Source organism: Gymnoscopelus microlampas (assembly GCF_963454915.1).
Source record: "Gymnoscopelus microlampas genome assembly, chromosome: 15".
NCBI lineage: Eukaryota > Metazoa > Chordata > Actinopteri > Myctophiformes > Myctophidae > Gymnoscopelus > Gymnoscopelus microlampas.
The window spans coordinates 18,676,766-18,697,260 of NC_139952.1; the positions used below are offsets into that span (position 1 = coordinate 18,676,766).

Sequence of the window (20,495 nt, forward strand, 5' to 3'; positions counted from 1 at the left end):
TGCACTTGACGGCAGACAACCATTTTGTGTGTGTGTGAGAGGGATTCCAAAAACCTGCTCTACTAGAAGATGGTCTTTCCGAATGCCCTAAAGGATTTGGCAGGGTTCTTTTCTTTTGAGAGAAAAGAGGAAAACAAAAAAAAAAAGATGGGAGAAGAGAGGCGGAGGCATGGGAAAGAGATATTTCCATTTCATGCGTAATATTTTTGGCGGTTAGCCCACACTTTTATCTAGAATCTGATTGCAACGTACTACAGTGAGGACAAATGTGATGACTCAAGTTCCACTATTGCCAACATTACAATTGATTCTTGTGTTCATTCTAGAACAGTAATTTAGACTGAGAAAGACGTGCTATGAAGTGAGAAATGTTTATAGGGGACGAGATGTGGGTCAGGTCAGAAAGGAAGGGAAGAGATGGTAAACAAGTGACATTTATATTTTGTAAGTAACATTTTACTTGTAAGTAACATTGTGTTCTGTATCCAGGTTCGGTGACACAGCACTTATGTTTGTGAAACATAAATGTCTGGTAAACAGACATTTATATTTTGCAAGTTTATAACACTCAGGACTCTTGGAGTTCTAACATGATTTTGCTATGTCAACCATCCTGGATACAGGACAAAATGTTGCTTTAACACTCAGGATTTTGCTGTATACAACAGTACAGCAAGCGTACTGTATGTACATTCCTAGATCACTAACCAAACAAGCAGCCAATAGGATGAGAACAAGGTTCAGAGCAAGTCACTACACAGACTTTAAGAAGTCCTTTAATGATATACGGATTTGGCAAGCAGATTTCGCTAACCTACTGTAAGATCCTCAAGCAGGTTGTTCCCAATGAAATATTCTAGAGGGCAGGTGAATTCACTTACTTGCTGGAACAACAAACAGTGAGAGTCTGCCTGGCTGGCTGAGCATCATGCCCATTATTCCACCATAACACAGGACCACATTCCACTCCACTGCCTTCAGTACCCTGCACACTCAGCATCTGTCCCAGTGGAAACACACTGACTTCCACAAGAAAAACTCTAGCCTCTGGGCCCAGTGACATCAACAGGTTGTTTTTTGTGGTCTATCTTTCTTGTTTGTTTTTTGTAAGGGTTCTTTTTCACCATAACCTTCCCAAAGTACGTTTTTGTTTATTTGTGTTTTGTATATAATTATTTACTTTTAAATAATTAAACTAAAGCAAACTCACAATTAACAGAACATAAATGTACTTTTCCGAATCACAAAAAAAGTTATTATAAAGTTATTGAAGACGCTACATTACAGAGATCCCCTTGTTTTTTTCCATGCTGTCTGAAATGCTGCAACACTGTTGTTCTACACAGGAACTGCATTGAATATTTCGCAGTAGTAATACTGGAAAGGTGCATCAAGACAGATATTTACCTAGTTTGAGGACCCTTTCTAACACTTCCCACCTTTGACCCTCCATCTCTTGTGATCTCTCTCTATCATAATATTTACAGAGGCAATGTCAGGTACAACCATCACCGGCCCCACGGAGAAGCTCATCGCTGACAAACAGACGGCCAGTCTCAGTTGCCAGGCGACGGCGGGCAAGGACAAGACCGCAGCTTGGTTTGTGAATGACAAGCCACTGTCTCCCAGCGACCGCGTGTCGGTGAACAAGAGCATGGTGACGATCAAACCGGTGAAGAAGGAAGATAACGGAGTCTATCGTTGTGATCTCACCAACGATGTCAACACTGACTCTGCCACCTACAAGATGGTGGTCAACTGTGAGTAGGAATGATGATCACTTGTACACATGATCTCTCTTTCACACACACACACACACACACGCACACACGCACACATGCACATACACGCATCCATGACGCCAATGATCCTGCCTGCACCAGCATTATAGAGCTTAATTTTGTATTTTATTTGAATGGCCCGTGGTCGTTGAGACCTTAAGTTACTGTACCTCGGCACACAGCAGCTAAGCACAGCATATTGACTACAGTGGATGTTCTGGCAGACTAGCATAACAGGCTTGGGTAGAACATCTAAGGACCAGAACCTCCCTTGGAAGAACAGCCTAGTCTTTCCTTTCTTGAAGAGTAGACCCAACAGATGTTCCTCAGTATGTTGAGGTGTTTTCTGCAGGGAGAAACGTAAAGGTGGATGGTACTAAAGCACTGAGAAAGTAGTTGATAGCAAATAAACGGTAATGGTACATGAAAGAAACATTGTATGTCATCTCTCTCTTCCTCTTTGTCTTCAGACGGTCCCGAGCCAGCAACAGTTACGGGCGAGGGAGCCGTGGAGATCAATGACGCTGTGAAACTGGTCTGCATGGCCATGTCCCTGCCCCCTGCCACCTACACCTGGAAGTTCAACGGGACAAAAACCGACATCACCACAGCCGAGTACCCTATCGAAAAGGCCATCTACAAGAACACAGGGATGTACACCTGTGAGGCACACAATGCCATCACCGGAAAGAGTGCCACAGCCACCCCCCATAAGCTGTCTGTCAAAGGTCAGAATGACGATTGATACTAATACAAAATAAATATTCAGTAGTATTATTAAGAAGAATTGTCTCTCAACTTTACATTTGCATCTGTCCCTGTGCTGCTTATGAAGCATGTTGAGCTGCATTCCACATTCCATAAATTCTCTCTACATTAAGAGGATGTTCCCCTTCTTGATTGATACCACTCTGTCATTCCTATTAGTATTTACATTAAGGGAATATAGCAAATTTCAGAAATCTAGCTAGTGGCAGAACCAGTATGTAACCAATATTACAAGTAACCAGTAGTAAGAAGTACAAGGTTAAAAAAAAAACATAGTGCTCTGTCAGTAGATGTAATACAATTGTAATTGCAGTGTTTGTCATTTCATCTGCACTCTAACAACTGGTTTGTGACCCATCACTTGTCACACGTTATTGCAGGTGTGATTTATACATACAGTATATATTATTGCAACATATATGTTTCAATAATGATTACAGCTCACTGATAATGATTTATTTCAGTAAAATGCAGGTTTTCCAAAAGTATTCAGTTATTTCTTTGTTGTGAAAGGGGTGAGGATTTGACTTAATATTTCTAGTATTGAAATAGATGGTAGGAAAGCTGAGAGGGAGACTGTTGATAAGGCTGTAAAAACGCTGGTGAGAAGTGATCCTAGAGACCAACAGGGATATGCGGAATATCAGAGATGAGCATCTTAATCTCCACGCTATTATCAAGCTCTACCTAGCACATTCTTAATACCTTACACTGTACCTTTATAATGATTGCTTGTCAATGCTATATTGCATTATATGTATAACACTGCATTCTTGTTCTACCTCCAAAAGCAACACCAACTTACTGTAAACTCATGCAATCCACAATTAAACTTCACTAATTAACACACCCTCAACACGGAATCAAACCAACCTCTGTAACATGAGCCATCCCTTCATAGCTGATGACTGGACACCTAACTAAACCACAGAACCACAGTTTAACTTTTTGAACCGTAACTTGAACTTTTAAACTGTAACCACGTCGTCTTTTCAACAGAGGAAGGAGCGCTGGATGAGGGTCTTTCGGATGGCGCCATCGCTGGGATCGTCATCGCGGTCTTGATTGCCCTGGCTGCTGCCATCGCCGGGGTTGTGTACTTCAGACGGAAACAATCGTAAGTTCTCTTAAACCACCATTTTTAGGTTCCTGCAAACATGCTGTAAAGAGTATGACTCCTTCAGTGGTGACATCACATGGCGGTTGCCAGTTATCTTGAAGGACACTGTGTTTATTCATCTCCTTTATCTATCACATACATACCCTATCTCCTCACTGTGTTCTACTGTAGCCTTCCAGGATATAGTGTTAGTGGCGCCAGTGACTCCGTTTTAGACCTTGTTGTGCAAAACGTACATGTAGTGTATGAGTGTTTCTGTATGATGATGTGCCTGTCATCTTGTCTGTGTTGGCCTGTCATTGTATCTGTGTAGGAGTATTTATGCGCCTTGCCATTATGACAGTTTCTTCCTGGACATCTGAGAAATTCTGCTCATTCCTGTCATTTGTTGGCGTCTAGCGACATGTCATACAAACATGAAACATGCTCTCACAATGCTGCCACAAGCCTACTGATCCTGTCCGTCCAGACGCCATACTCTAGAAACTCACGGCCATCTTTGTTAAACATTTTGTTACTAGGCGAAAATGCCTAGTTGGTCTGTGTGATGTAGAAATCATCAGTCATTTGTCACTCTGGTGTTTGTGACCCAGATTAATGCTGGTTCTATTTTGCCAGGTAGTTAACCAGCAAGTTCTAGTTTCCCATATCTAAATTAGTTAATTATTTGACCACTAGAACTCAAGGCTATGTTTCCAAGTTGTTCTGCCCTACAAAGAACTCCTTTGTGTTTTTAACGGTCAAAGGCCACAGCAAGAATGTATTTAACCCATAAAAACAAATTACAACCACAAATGCGATGTCACAGTTTATCCACTTCTGCCCCTCTTGGTGGGAGCAGAGATTAATCCCTTTTCTTCCCTCCATTTTTAGTAATATACTCAGTTGCTGCTTTTTTATTGCTAGTGTATTGATTGGTTTGACTGAAAAACCTACATATCAGTGCACTTCATGGTACACAATGCCGTAGAGTTGTGAGCAGAAATAGTGTAGGTGAAATGGAATGGAAGATTCTCTCCTAGTTTCGTTTTTATTTTCTGATTATGCAATCCTGACACATCCTGTAATCTTAGACTATACCTGGACTTCCTGAATTCCGCACATAGAGTACACTCCCTCGCAAGCCGTCATCCTGAAAGAAAGAGCAAACAGTGCACTCCCCGGCTGACACACCTTGTTGCGGCCAAATGATAAACTGTCTACAGTGGTGGGTTCTCAAACATTTTCAAGTTAAACCATTTAGACCTGAGGCCAATTCTAAAAACGGCTTCTAAATCCTGACCTACGTTTTCTGAAAAACTTCAAATATCTATTCAAAAATTACAAAAAAAATATGTTGCTATATACTGCACATAGCAACAACAGCCCCAAAAGCGGTTACCGTCTTGAAAGGTATAGTTTCAAATAGGGCTTCCAGCCCTAAATGGGTTAAGGACCCCCAAATGGATATGTATCTGTCTGCAGAGCCCCATTTGAAAAGATTTTGTGCCAGGGAGAGACCGCCTTTCCCTTCAACTCCCTTTACTTCTCCCTCCTTCCAGCCAAACGGACTTCTGGGCTTCACATAATCCACTTAACTCCCTCCATCTCACCCTCGCTCGCTCCCTCCCATTCTCCTCCTCCCCACTCCCTGCTCCCTCTGTTCTCTCTCTTTGGCAATCATCCATCCGTTACCCTAATAGAGTGCTGACAGGTGCAGTCATGTGACCCGACAGAGGTTGCCAGGGGTCAAGCGATGCTAGTAGCTAGTTAGCGAGCGGGGCAACGGAAATGATCAGTCTCTCTCTCTCGCTCCGCCTCATCGCTTGACCGCCTCATCCGTCCATTCCTCATTTGTCTTCACCAGCGACACCATCACTGCAAGACCGATGGCAGCGTGGTTGACGGGGAAAAAAAGTATTTGTTGTGTGATATGAAGTCCCACTGTCTGGGATCTAAAAGACCGGCATGGGGCTTAGATCTGATATACCTGCTCTCTCTTTCATCTGACATCTGAGGACGGTTTCCATGTAGTTGTAGTTGTTTTCTGTAGTTCAGTAACACACTAGTAATGTTGCTGTTGCAGAAGTCTCCTTTTATGCATCTATATCCTGCGTTAACACTGTAGCCAATTTGGAGGCCCACCTTCATGTACCGCTCCATAAATCTCATATTATAACGTATAGCCAATATTTGGGGTATTTGCATTCATGTAAGATAACATTGTATTGGCGATCTGCCAAACTCCCTGAATTTATTCTCCCTCTACTCAGTGTTAGTGCTGCCGGCTCCTTAAATGTCACACATTAGTACAAAACGGCTATGCTGAGAAAAGGCTTGTTTTCAAGGTTCCCGTCTTAATTCCAAAAGAGACAAGAAGCCCCTGTTAACTTTTGAGTTGTTCATCTGGTGCACTCATGTAACTTACAATGAGTGGAGAGGGAGGGGCTCCGTGTCTTGTTGAAACACACTTTTATGGGACACGAGGGACAACCTGTGACCTTTCTGTTACCTGCCCAGAAGATTAGACTGTTTTCATTGTTCACTGGGTTGAGATGAACTGAAACCACCCACATTTAGTAGGTTGCATTTTTTTTGTCCAGGTGTTCGTTGATTCTGTCGGCTTATAAAATACAATGCACAATGCCTTTTTTTTCTTCTTCTGCTGCTTTTATTTTTTCTCCACAGTTGTACAGGGGGAGAGAGGGTGGAGACACTCATGCAAATCTAATACTCAACTGTCTTCAGTGCAGACAGAGATGTCTGTGTATGATAGCCTACCCCCCCCCCCACACACACACACACACACACACACACACACACACACACACACACACACACACACACACACACACACACACCTCAGTGAGTACAGCAGGGAAGCAACAGTGAAATGGATAGATTCTGGTGGTTAAGGTCATGAAGGGGGAGAGGAGAGAGAGCAGTGAGGAATTTCTTTGCACAAATGTGTTTTGATAGACCAGTTGCAGTCAACTAATTGATATCTTTACATTTCAATAGTCAGAAACTATGTTGCCCGCTTCGTTTTCCTTCTTATCTACATTCAAATTTGTTCTACATTTAAACTCATTTGAACCTGGGTGAGCACTGAGCAACTGTCTGAAGTTGCCAGCATTGTACAGTATGTGGGTAGACACACGCACGCACACGCACACACACACACACACACACACACACACACACACACACACACACACACACACACACACACACACACACACACACACACACACCTGTTTGCATGGGGATGCATTCAGTAATCCAAGCATATGTGATGTTTGTTGATAAGAGAGACAGAGCCCCTATCCTCTGTTGGTTAGCTCAGCAGCTAGACACAGGTGTAGACCAAAGACCTTAAACTGTATTCCTTCTATTTAAGTGTGTTTCGTTTTTTCTTGGTGAGGTCAAAAAGATTCACTTGTCCAAGTGCCGTTCTTGGACAATATATTTGATCTCACTGCCCTACATACATTATAATCACTATTGAGTGTTTAGATATAAAAAGATATAGAGGAATATGCCATTAATCTAGATTTCACCCAACAAATATATCCATAAGCTTAAGTAAAACAAAGTTTTGGAATGAAAACCTAGCAGTACTCAAGAATGAAGAATGTTTATTTGTGACTACAGATATAAGACTGCTCTATACCCTCTTCCCCTGTTAAATGTAAACCCATCCCTAAATGAATACATTATGACTACCTTTTGTGAAGACCTGCTGCCCTTGGCTACACTCATTTCTGACCCTCCCCTGCTCCATTGTTCCTCGGTCTCAACTCACACACGCGCGCACATCCATGCTTGTACACCGTGGCCTTGTCACCTAGGATTAAGCCTTGTATGGTTTCGGGTGTTTAGAAAACATCGTCGGACCACATTCCTACGCTCTCGACTCTCAGCACTCACATGTCAATCACCTCAGGACGATTCTATCAGAGCAACGGGAAGAGGGGGATGGGGTTAGCCTGGCTCCAAACCATAGACCCCGCCCACTCTCTGAGTGGATTGCCTCTTCGTCTGGTGATGAAATGTGAGCCTAGGATATCTTTGATGCAAAAAGTACCTCTCAATGAGAGTCGGAGGTGGGGGTGGGTCTAACAACAAGCCAATTAGTGAATATCTGCTAAAACAAGCTCTGCGATGACATCAGATGTAGGCAGATCCGTGGATCTCTTGTGATTGTTTTAAGGTGACTCTCCACCAAACAGACTAGTTCAGACTGCAACAGACTGCAACAGACTGGTATTCGGTTGGCAAAAGTTGGCATTTAGTCTGTCAGCCGACGTGCCCATTGATGTGCTAATGCATTATAACTTTCTGCCTAGCCTTCCAGCGTTGCCAGGTCTTCTTATTATAAGCGACTTTGGGCTTGTTTCCCTGCAAAGTCGCTTGTAAATAGGGATGTTCCCGGCGTTTTTTCTTCACTGACATGCAGTGGTGTAAAGTAACTAGTACATTTACTCAAGTACTGTACTTAAGTACAATTTTGAGGTACTTTTACTTTACTGGAGTATTTCCAATTGTCTATACTTTTACTCTACAACAATTATTTGCATTTTTTAGTTACTTGTTACTTTGCAGATGTAAATATTTATAAAACATACATTAACCACTTTAGCCCTATTTAATACCTATAGGCTATTTGAAAATAACAGATCTACAAGCTCACTACGTGTTGCGATGCGACGTGTTCTGAGCTTGTAGATCTGTTATTTTCAAACATTTTAGTACTTTTACTTTTGGTACTTGAAGTATATTTTGATACCAATACTTTAGTACTTTTACTCAAGTAAATGTTGAATTCCGGACTTTTACTTGTAACAGACTAGAGTACATCTATTGCATTGATACTTTTACTTAAGTAAAACATTTGAGTACTTTTTCCACCACTGCTGACGTGTGCACAACATTTTTGAAAACGTTTTTTCGAATAATCAAAAATAAATACATTAATTAATTGATTTAAATTAACACCCAGAAAATAGCCAAAACGAGTACTTTTAAGCCCACTCCACATCCACAACAATGTTTCGATCGCCATGCAACTCCTTGCAGCATGCAACTACTTGCAACTACTTGCAACCATTAACCCCAATGGCAGTTGCAAGGAGTTGCATCGGTGTGGTTGACCTTAAAACAGTTTTGTAGCAAGGAGTTGCGACTAGTTGCATTGGTGCGGTTTGGCCTTTAGGTTAGCTGTTTTTTTTCTTCCCTAAAATGCAATTGGCCTAACTTCTGCTCTCACGCTAGCCGTGTTTCTGGCTTCCCCCTCCGCTCGCCTCTTTGTTACATCTTGTATGGGTGTATAGGAGTAAAAGTATTTAGTTCTGGTTCCTCAGTCATATATTTAAAAGCAATTACTTTTTTACTCTTACTTGAGTAACATTTTGACTGAGCTACTTTTACTTATAGTGGAGTAAATTTGACCAAGGAGTATCTGTACTCTTACTCAAGTACTGGGGTCGAGTACTTCGTCCACCTCTGGTTGTAAGCAGTGGCGTCAGTTCAGCAAAAGCTAAGGTATGGCAAGGTTAGGGTTGCCAACTCCCAGAGATTAAAATAAGGGATACCTATCCTGGGCGCGTGGCAAAGCCCCCCCCCCAAAAAAAACCCCCCGAAATGCAGGGAAACTATGCATTATACCTATAACACAATACAAACACAATGGTCTTAAACCTGCATTAGGCTACTATTCATAATTTTCTGGAGCCAGGCCTCCACATGCGGGTGGAGCATAGTCCTGTGGGTGTCAAAGTGGACCTGCTATTTTTGAATAATTTAGAAAAATAAAAAATAAACACACATCTTCTCTCATGGCACAAAACCTTTTCAGATGGCGGTCCGTGGCCAAATACATAACCATTTGGGGGTCGTTGACATGGTTTTCAACCCTGGCTCTTGTTTGTCTATTCTACCAGTTTGTATTCACCTGACATCTAAATTAGTCTTGATTATAAGGCGAGAACCAAAACTGGGTCAAGAGTTGGGAACTATTATCCTTGTTGTTTTGGAAGGACAGTCCTTTAGTTACAAGATCATACATTTGATCCCTGCAGCAACCGGTACGTACAAGAGGCGTGGTAGAAGCCAATGTTCAGTGTGATAGTTTATTACCAAGCAGTAGGCCTAACCCCCCCCCCCCCCCCCCTACATATCTTCCTATATACCCATATAACTCCACCTAGCAGTACTTGTTAAATCACCTCGGGAATAGAACAACTGTCCTAGAGGTGTGGCTGCCCCTGGGGGGTGTGTGTGTGTGTGTGTGTGTGTGTGTGTGTGTGTGTGTGTGTGTGTGTGTGTGTGTGTGTGTGTGTGTGTGTGTGTGTGTGTGTGTGTGTGTGTGTGTGTGTGTGTGTGTGTGTGTGTGTGTGTGTGTGTGTGTGTGTGTGTGTGTGTGTGTGTGTGTGTGTGTGTGTGTGTGCGCGCGCGCGCGCACCTGTGTGTGTTTGTTAGTGGTAATGGAACCATCTGCGCACCTCAACCAGCTTAGCTGAATGTAGCTAAACTAATTGAGCCCCTCTTCTTATTTCAGCTGAAGTAGAGAGTCTATTATTAACTTTATACTTAGTCATGTACATTATTGTCATTGACTGGACCAAACCCTTAGGAAGACTTCACTGTCGAAACGTTGATTTATTTTAAAATAAACTTTAGCATCGTGCCTCATCCTTTGTCAATACTATTACCTGCCGTGGTCAGCACCTCATCAACACAGGTGTGCGCTTCCTTCTCTATGTTTGCATTGACTGGACCGCAACAGTGGGGCCAGCTCTATGAACGTGAATGTCTTGTTTAACTGATACTCTCATTTAGAGGCACCTACAGTACAATGATGAAGGGATTCCGGTTTCATTGTCATTGTCATTATTGAGGGGAGCCGTTGATCATTAGGCTGACTTGTCTTGGCTGTCTCTGTGTCTTGTTATACCTGACCTATGAGTATATCGGTGCTGTCGGCAGAAACCTTTTATCTCTTTGATTCCTTGGGTTTTCTGAAATTAATGCCCTAGTTTATACTCCGTCGTTTGACACTATGACAGTGTCACGCAAAAGTAGCGAAACCTTTCGTTGAAAATGGGGACGCCAGGTTGAAAGTGGGGTTTTATAAATATTTAACCAATGAATATATTAACAAGAGCTTGTGATTAAATAACTACATTGGACACATTGGAACACTGGTTCTTTTATATTTTATTTCATTCATTTTCCATACATATAAGCTTTCCGCCTGACAGTGACGATATTAGTCTGATAAACAAAGTGTTGACCTTAGTTGGTGAACAGATAACCGTGGTGAGACAAAGTAGAGCGAATACTTGGAATGTCACTGTCATGTCTGCACATGTCTGTTTTGCTACAACTTACTGTCCCCATGGCTTTAAGTGTGTGTTACTGTCGCTCTGTTCATTTGTCTGTCCTTTTCTCTCTTTCTCTGTCTTCAGCTCTGTTCAGCATTTACTCTGTCTCTGTTTTCAGTCTCACTGTTTCATCATGTTGGTCTCCTGTCCTAATAATCTGTTGCTTCTTTTTCAATCTGTTGCTTCTGTCTTCTTCGTTTGTCACCTTTCCTCTCATATTCCTTCTTTCTTTCTTGGAATTAAAAAACTGTGGTAAATAATTCCTCTCCTCTGCTCCTGCTATTTATCAGAAAGTTCTGAGACAGCAACCCACATAGGCAGTCATTGTACAGTTGGAACTGCAATATTTACACTGAAAATGTGACTGCTGCTCATATCTGACCAAAAAACCCACTATCTGCATAAAGTGAACTTTTCAGAGATATTCTTTCCAACTGCACAGTTTTTAAATTTTGCAATGGCATTTCAACAGGTTGCAAAGTTTAAGTCATGAAACTCAAGTTCTCTCCTCTCCCTAGCGTACTTTATTGGACTTTGGCAACCCCTCTCTTTCTCCTTTCATAGTAAATCAGTCAAACTTGTTCATGTTTCACTACTAAAACATAAAAATCCTGAAAATGTTTACTTAATAGCATAGGACATGCATCTGAATAAGATTTGTTTTAAATTAGGCAAATAAAACGGCTTGAAACACAGTTAGGCATCAATAATATTGTTCCCAGATAAAAGTACCGTAAGTTGTTTACAGTCGACAAACTACTTTTGAGATTCTAAAGCTCTACGAGGGGAATCGTTTTGGAAGAGCATGTTTTTGGTTTCCGCCCACTCGATTATGCAAAGTTATATCCACTGATCCCAGTCTAGTTTTTAGTCCCACACTCCCACTGGACTTCTGACCATTCCCTTCCACGCCCGCAATGGTTTCATTTCTGACAGCCTGCAGTTCATTTCTGACTGCTGCTCCCGCAACACATAGTAAGCCTTGCAGAGCCATGAGGCCCATAGGGCAGTAGCCTATCTCCTGTTTCTGTAGCATGAGGCAGCTTGATGTACAAGCTCACCCCCTGGACATGACGCTAGTATACGTAGGGACTTACCCCCAATCTAACCCTTGATGCTGAGTGTCAAGCAGGGAGGAATGGGTCCCATTTTTGTTATGACCCGGCCAAGGATCGAACCCCAACCTCCCAATCTCAAGGCGGACACTCTAACTGCAAGGCCACTGAGCTGGTTCCCGCAACACATAATCCTGCAATATTGAAGTCTAGTACTGCATAATCCTGTAATATTTCCAATGGGACCCAAAAACATTACGAAACACATAATGAGAGAGGAAGAGAGAGAAATACGCCCATTACAGCACCATGGACAGAGACACAGTGGAATCGCTGGACTTACAGCTTGCCAATAGGCCACCTGTCAGGAACAATGTTTCAAAATTATAAATGTATCTAGCTAAAATAAAGCACGACCACACATGCTTCAGGTGTGCAATATCTGGTTTATTGCAGGACAGTGCAGGATTTTGGGGGACCCACAATTTTCTTTTCTTTTTTCAACCTGCTCCCAAAAGATTTGCTTCGTCTCCTTCCCGCTCCTGACGCAGGGCTCTACCACATATCTCCTCCACATATCTCCCCTCCTCTGTCTACCTCTGTCTTGAATTAAGGGAAATACACAAACGCCCACAAAAAAGGAAACTGGTTTATGTTGTTGATGTCTGGGAAGTTTAAATGTTGTTTTGTCTGCTGCTGTTCGTGTTTGAGCCTGAAGAACCATTTGATCATTTATGATATAAAACTAGAAAATTACAAAAGCAATTACAAGTTGTTGAGTCAAAGTGTTTCTGTGCGTCTGGCAGGCTGGTGTCAGACTAATATGACATGTCTTTACATAAATGTATTAACATACTGGACAGTTGTAGTATACACAACACAATAACTAATTTGTCCAAAATCACTTGGGACAGTAATGTGTAGATAATATAACTCACTAAAATGTACTGTAACTAAAATGCATCTTGTGCAAATTGGGTATAACAGTGACACAGTTTGTAGAAACAGTATCACAATGATGAATCTGGCAGGACGCTGAAGCAAGGTCATTCCTGGTTAACTAATACTCTATCTGTTTTTGTTTTGTTTCCAGGGTTGAGTCGCCCTACTAAAGAAGTCACTGTACTGTACATGCTGGTAAGCCTCTTTTTGATAACTATCTGTTTTTGTTTTGTTTCCAGGGTTATATAGGGTTGAGTCGCCCTACTAAAGAAGTCACTGTACATGCTGGTAAGCAATGATTGCACTTGACATAATGCAAAAACCAACCACATACATTTTTTACTCATTCGTTCTTAGGTTTTATGTTTAGATTATTGACTTATTCTGTGCGTGTATTATTCTGATTAGCTGCCTATAATAAGACGTGAAAGCAATGTTTTTTTTACTGTCTGATACTGGTGATCACGGCAAAGAGAAAACGGCTAAATGATCATGTGCCCGAAAGGTTTGCCCCAAACACTACATGGATTGATTCAACTTATTAATACACCATCAACTATATACCAAGTAGCTAAGTTGTGAAACCATCCAATGGAGTTTTTGTAATTGTCTGCCATGGAAACTTGTGTGTACTTGACCCTCTGTAGCATCTGGCTGCACATCAATACCTTTGCATTGTGTTATTTGTTGAGTCTCGTACAGCGTGAAAATGACCTTTTCATTGCCAATGTGTCTGTCAATGGATGCTTAATCCTTGTAAAAACATTGAGATAAAAAAATAAAAAAAAGTTGTGCAAAAAGGCAATTCACTTTCACCCTCTGACACACCTACTGTACTTTCTATGGAGACAACACAGTAAAATCCAGGACTGTGTGGTGGACTAATGAGGTACTTAGCAACACCTGCTAGGGCTGTCACGATTACAAAACTTTAGTTCAGGCGTCACAAAGTGAAACGTAATCTTGTAGATCTGCAATTTTTTGAAAATGTAAGAACATTTTTCAACATGGCAACAATTATGACGATTGGCAAAATAATTGCGATTAGACGATTATGTAATAATTATGACAGGCTTAGCACCTGCATTGGCTAACACTCAGGACCAGACACTGAGCTGCTGGTGCTGACAGGTGATGCCTAGCAGTGAAATGCAGAGACATTCGAATGAATGGCGGAAAACCCCTAATCCAAACATATTCTGTGAATAATTAGTAATGACATCATTGTCCCTGGAGGTGTTATCTTGTTCCCAGTGCTGTGCCTTTGATATCTGTGTTTTCGATGTCAGCTGGGCGACAGGCCGGGTCTTATCCCACTGTTCAGGACAATCTCTCGCAAGGCTGTCTCCACTCCGTTCCTCGTGGCCTTGCTGGTGTTTGTGTGTGTGTATAATGTGTGTAATTGAGTGAGTGAGCTCATGTCACTAGTTTTTGTGTATGTGCTACAGTAGGTTACATACCACACATGACCCCTATCACATAGCACTGTAAGATAAGACTGTCTGTATGTCAGGCTGTCTGTCATTATACTTGTCAGCCCGTCTGTCTGTGCTGAGCGTAGCTCATTTAAATATCAGTCTAAGACAAAGGTCATCAGCCGCTGCCGCCCTCCATTCTTAAAAAACATTATCCAATGATGCTTAAAACACATGGAGTTGTATGCATTCTTTTGGCTTTATAATAATGTCTATTTTGCAGATTCAAAGAGGTTTTATTTGTCACTCACTCATACAAGTATGTACAGTGGAATGTCAAATTGGTGTGACATGCTCTGCAACCTGCTTCCACTGACTGTGTGTGTTATTATACACATATATTTAAGTTAAGAAAGGTAAACTATTTGTTTTTAGCAGCATATAAAGAGAATGTACAGAATATGATGGTAGAATAATTTGCAACCTTGATAGACAGTATAACATATCTACATACTGTAGTGCAAGGTACAAAGTGCAGTATGTGCAGGTGTGACAGAAAGACAGAGAGAGATGTGACATAAAATATTCAATGTCATAAAAATCTGAGTGATTTTGTAAGAGCAGGTGACAAAACTGTTTAGAATGCTCACCTCCTGAACAACACATAGTCCTAAAACATCACCCACACAGTCAATCATCATCAGTGTCATTTTAGCTCTCTTTAAGTAAACATGTAACCATTTGTACCATTTAACACTGAAGATGTTACTGTCTCCCTCTTAGCTTTCCTACAGTGCTGTCGACCAAAACAAAGGGGGACATGCAAGAGAGAGTGTTTCCTACTGTACTTAATACAAAAAGAAAAATAAAGAATTTAAGGCAACTTAATGTCACCAGGACATATTTCCATTTACAAACAGGTTGGAGTCTGATTCACCTCAGGTATATGACTCATCACCCCTGTATGTACAGGGGTGATGAGTCATATACCTGTAGTTTCTTTATGACAAGGCCTTTATATTCAATATACCTGTTTTCCTGGTATTTTAGTTTTAGTCATGAATCTCAGTTTACTCAGGTTAAGTCACTCACTGGATAAGAACTGTACATATCTCAGGTAACAGTGACACTCTTATCTATTATTATGACTTACTGTGACTGAAGGTATTCAGTGTTTTGCTCAAAGACACTGATAGGACACGTGTGCTGCTGGGTTTGAACGTGAGACCTCTGTGTTATGGGACCGGGACCCATTCAACCCTATTCCCTATATAGTTTCTGTTATAGTGTTATATTTTTCTTTTGACATGTAGTAATTAGTAATGTTGAAACTAGGTATTGCATCCCCAGATGCAATACACCTTTATTTATTAAGAGTAAATCAAGTGAATCTAAGGCTTAAATAAGTGTTTCTGTTTCACTTGATTCACTGTTAATTCCAACAGTTGATCAGACAGCATATGTAGTTAAAAATGACTTCAGAGGGTCTTTTATCACAAGATTAAACTTCATTGCTCCTGGATGGAAATGTAGTTGTTCGGCAGATAGTAAAAGGAAACATTTAAATATAAATCAAAACATAATCAGCATCCAGCTTAGCAAAAGTTGGCAAAGAACTGCAGGTGAGCAAAGTGTGAATCCCAAATATGTACATAAATAAAGTTGTATCATTTAATGTTTAACAGTCTCTTTCTCTCTCTCCTCTTCCTTTAGGAAGTATCAATCCAAAGTTCCACCCATTTTGATTACCATGATATATCTCTTGTTGGGAGCACCAATCAGAATCAGAGCCTGCCATGAATTGCCACAAAGCCCACTGCCAAAGGGACGTGGGGGTCCGAAGAGCCCACCCCCTCCTCCCTGTCCTCATTGGTGGCTGCACCCTGGGGAGGATCTGTACGGTCTACAATGAGAACCACTGGCTTTGTTTTTGAGGGACTCACAATGATGGATTTAATGGGACTTATCAGGGCTCAGATTTTGAAATGAACTTGAGACTCCAGTACTGTTATATTTTTTGTGTGTCTGGCCCCAACCCCTCCCAACCACCACCAACCAACCACCTCTTACCCAACAACAACCCGCTGCCTGGAGAAAATAACCATCTACTGTTGCCCATTTACCTCCCTTCTATACACTCCCTTCCTTCTCACCTTTTTCTTTCCTCCCCTCTCCTTCCACCCCTGACCTCCTTATCGTCCTCCGTCCCTAAGTGTCACCCATTCACCCTTTTGTCATCCACTACCCTCTTGAGGAAATGGCAGAAGCAGTCCTGGACTTTTGTGTGTATAGGAGACACCCCCCCCCCCCCCCCCCCCATGGAAACCTGAGGAGGAATTCTGTAGTCCAGCGATATGCAAGGACCCCACCCCCAGAGAATGTAGTAGTAGAAAGTCACAAGTCTGTGATCACTGGCAGAGAGACCACACACACACACACACACACACACACACACACACACACACACACACACACACACACACACACACACAGGTTGACGCACCTAAACGTGTCTACATACCAGGCCTGGGTCAGATAGTATTGGCAAATTGTTATGGTTTGTTGTTTGTTATATTCTACTTATGGAGCCAGACGAGTGGGGTTTGGTCATTATGAGTGTGTGCATACTGAAGAGACTCAAGAATCTTGGGAACATACTTGAAAGTCTATTTTCTATATTATATTAATGCGATTGATACTATTAACATTGCCCTGTTGCGATAGGCCCTACCCAACTGGTTATAAAAGAGAATTTAACAAGCCTCCAAGGATTCTTAGTAGAATTCCTTGTTTGAACAACAGAAACATAGACCCACTACTATTACCACTAGAGAACAATCATGGCGAAACCATTTTCTCTATTACATTCTTTACTTCCCCAGCGCGGTCTTTCCATCATGTGTCACACTAGAGAATGGCATTAAAGCAGAGAGAAATCCTACAACTAAAACTACACTAACAAGTGCCAACATGCAGGGAATAACTTGAAAAGGGAGGGAGGATGAGAGAATAACAGAAGGCGGGAACGTTTTATTTTCGTTGGCAGCAACATTCTTTTGGTTTTGGAGGGAAAGTGTGTGAGCTACAGGCTGGTGTCTGTGTAACTGTTTTAGCGTATTGCCCCACCTTCACCCGATTGGATAATCTGTCTTTGAAAGTAGTTTATAGCTCATCACACAAAACCCGGGCTCGGGTGTTTTTGAATTGGATTCAGTCATCCAAAGCCGGTTTAAAACATTAACTGCTGTATGTTTTTAAATGTTTTATTTTACATTCATCCTTTTTATTTGAAGTCTTACGATTGTGGAAATTACAGCTTAATGTTTATTTGTTTGATTCAAAAGTATTTTGCGGAGACCTCAGATGATTTTAGCATTGTATTGTGCATTGAACTTTCTGGTAAGCTTTTTTGTGTGTGTGGTGTGATGTTACTGTACATTTTGCCATGCACTGATCTTCATGGAGTTGAGTATTTATTTAGTTAAAACTGGACCTAAGCATCATCACTTTACAAATCCCACTCATCCCTACACAAACATAAACACGCCAAAGCCCACTGTCTGTTTTTTGTTAATATGCATAGTGTGTTGCATTTTCACCCCAATCCTGGTGGAGATGCTCAAATAGCATCAAAGAAAAGTCACAAATACGTATTTTTTTCTGTTTCAACATTGATGACACGGTGTGATAGATTATGCTGCAAGTAGGCAAACATTTTTGTTTGTTTGTTGTCTTCATATTACACAAGGTTAAATGTTGAAGAATCCACTCAATATAACCGCAGTTTAAGGATCCATACTTCTTTCTTAAACTATTAACTGCTGAGAGAGGTGTGAGATAACACAGATCTTTGACAGGCTTTCTCTGATCGAGCCTCTTGATTTGCGGTGTAACATTCAAATAAGTATATCTTCAACTATTACGGATTTCAATGTATGACACATCATCTGAAAGCTTACAATCTGCACTTAAATAAATAAATACTGTAACACATATGTAAAAACTGAAAAATGACTTACTTGCAGCACATCCTGTCAGACCCTATCTATGTGATGTGTGGTGTACCTCAAATCTGGTCCTTGGGGTACAGGTACTACTGTAGTTATTCTACAAGGTAGATGATTACATTCAGCTAATGTCCCAGGTCTAAATTAGCCGCTGAATTCGTGGCTAGAATCACTAGTGTGGCACACTAATCCCGTTATGAATGATGGATGCTTTTTAATAGTGTAGCCCTGCTGATAACTTTGCCTTGTAAATAATAGATGCTAGATGTTTTTTCTGTCTACTTTACAAAAATGTTAGTTACTTTTGTATTATTGTATTTGGGGTTTCTTGCTTATTGTGATTAAAATATTTTCAAAGACCTTTTGTTTTGTTTCTCCTCTTCATCTTAAGGATGTTTACAGAACGGGCATAATGTTGAGTTACAATATAAAAACTTAAATTCAGTTTTATACATGTTCACATGTGGGCATATTTGTCCCGACACACTGGCTCACAGACATTCAGTATAACTTGAACTTTATAGAATAGATAATTTGATAGATTTTGAGTGAATCGCTGTGAAGTTATTCTTTTTTTTTGCAAAATATGTTTATTACTTTTTTAGACATACAAGATACAAACATATAACAAACAAACAATAAATAATAAAACAACAAAACAGCTCAGACACAACATTCATAGAATACATGCTGTGAAGTTATTCTATCAGTTCATCTGTGACAATGGTGCCACTGGAAATGTTTGTTCTGTCATGTCATGTTTTGTTTTTATTTATTCTGAATCTGTTGTATGTGATGCTGAAGTTACCAACTTTTGAAAACTCCAATCCACAGTCTGTGTATATCCAAATAGCCAATTAACATCTCCCTTCATCTGTGTCTGTTTTTTTCTTTCTTTGACAGCTCTCTCTCCCTCACTGTTTCCCTCCCTCTTTCCGGCTTAAACACGCGCATGCTTGCATTTTTTGAAATTCCACATCGGTGATATGCGCATGCTTGAGAGAGTGTGTGTGTGTGTGTGTGTATCTGTTTCCAGTGAGCTAAAAGCCAATGGGTTTTCTTACCAGCCACACCTCAAATCTTCTTGACTCCTTGTCTCTGTATGGAGGTAAAATACACATACGCACACATCAAGTTTTGTGTATGTCTTTGTGTGTGTGTACACGCACGCACGCACTCGCGCACACACACAATCACATTCTATCACTTTCTTTCACACACACACTGAAATGTCTGATGTTACTGGCTGTTCCTAAGGGTCATGCTAACCTCCTGATAACTCTCTCCTTGGGAACACCCTGAGTAAACACTCATACTGTATACAGGATACTTTGATGTCAAGGAAACCAAACCTGACATTCTTCATCTCTGGTGATTAAAAGTGTGGTTAGAAATATCTACGGCTTAAACCACTGTTTCCCAAACAGTGGTTCACGGACCATGAGTGGTCCATGGCACAATTACAGGTGGTCCATTGGAAAATGTAAAAAAATATCTTTGTTAAAAGTATTAAAAATATGTTCAAGTAATATTTACTAAGTCTATAAAATGTAAGAAAATCTAGGCGTTGTGTGGGAAAAAGCTTTAAATTACATATTGATTGTTATAGGCTTGATATACAGTACTTGTTGCATGCTGTGTTGCACACAGAAAACAGTCCATCTACATCTACAAGCTCACACACTTTTCAGTGCCTGACACCAGCACACAACCATAAATCCAGCTTTAAGATGAATCATTAATGTTGAACTAGAGGGGCAGCGGCCTACTCTGGGACCACGCAAGACGGGAGCAATGCAAATCATGAATGATGCAAGTTGGAAAGGCATGCCCCACCCTTTTTTGCAATACCTGTTGTACCTGTTGTCAGAGTACTCGCTGTACCCAGAGCGTTACCCGCGGGCACAAGCCTACTCGGGGTCGATTCAAGTTGGGAATACATGCCCCACCCGTTTATGCAATACTGAAAACGATTACAACGGGTACTCTGATGTACAAACTTGTTGTCAGAGTACCCGTTGTAACCGTTTTCAGTACCCAGTG

General features: G+C 41.1%; 1 protein-coding gene across 4 annotated transcripts in view; it reads left to right on the forward strand.

The window, feature by feature from the left end:
- LOC311062265 (cell adhesion molecule CEACAM5) overlaps positions 1 to 18,813 on the forward strand; it is a 29,212-nt gene extending 10,399 nt beyond the window's left edge. For 2 of the 4 annotated variants that reach the window (XM_084081161.1, XM_084081163.1), the window contains exons 6-10: positions 1,488 to 1,760; positions 2,252 to 2,509; positions 3,549 to 3,666; positions 13,280 to 13,318; positions 16,159 to 18,813. In XM_084081161.1, coding sequence (XP_083937287.1) covers positions 1,488 to 1,760; positions 2,252 to 2,509; positions 3,549 to 3,666; positions 13,280 to 13,298 — 668 coding nt within the window. In that variant the 3' untranslated portion in view covers positions 13,299 to 13,318; positions 16,159 to 18,813. Of the gene's footprint in view, positions 1 to 1,487; positions 1,761 to 2,251; positions 2,510 to 3,548; positions 3,667 to 13,181; positions 13,226 to 13,269; positions 13,319 to 16,158 lie in introns of all 4 variants that reach the window. The other 2 variants (XM_084081162.1, XM_084081164.1) reach the window with 2 other exon arrangements.
- Positions 18,814 to 20,495: the final 1,682 nt, after the last annotated feature.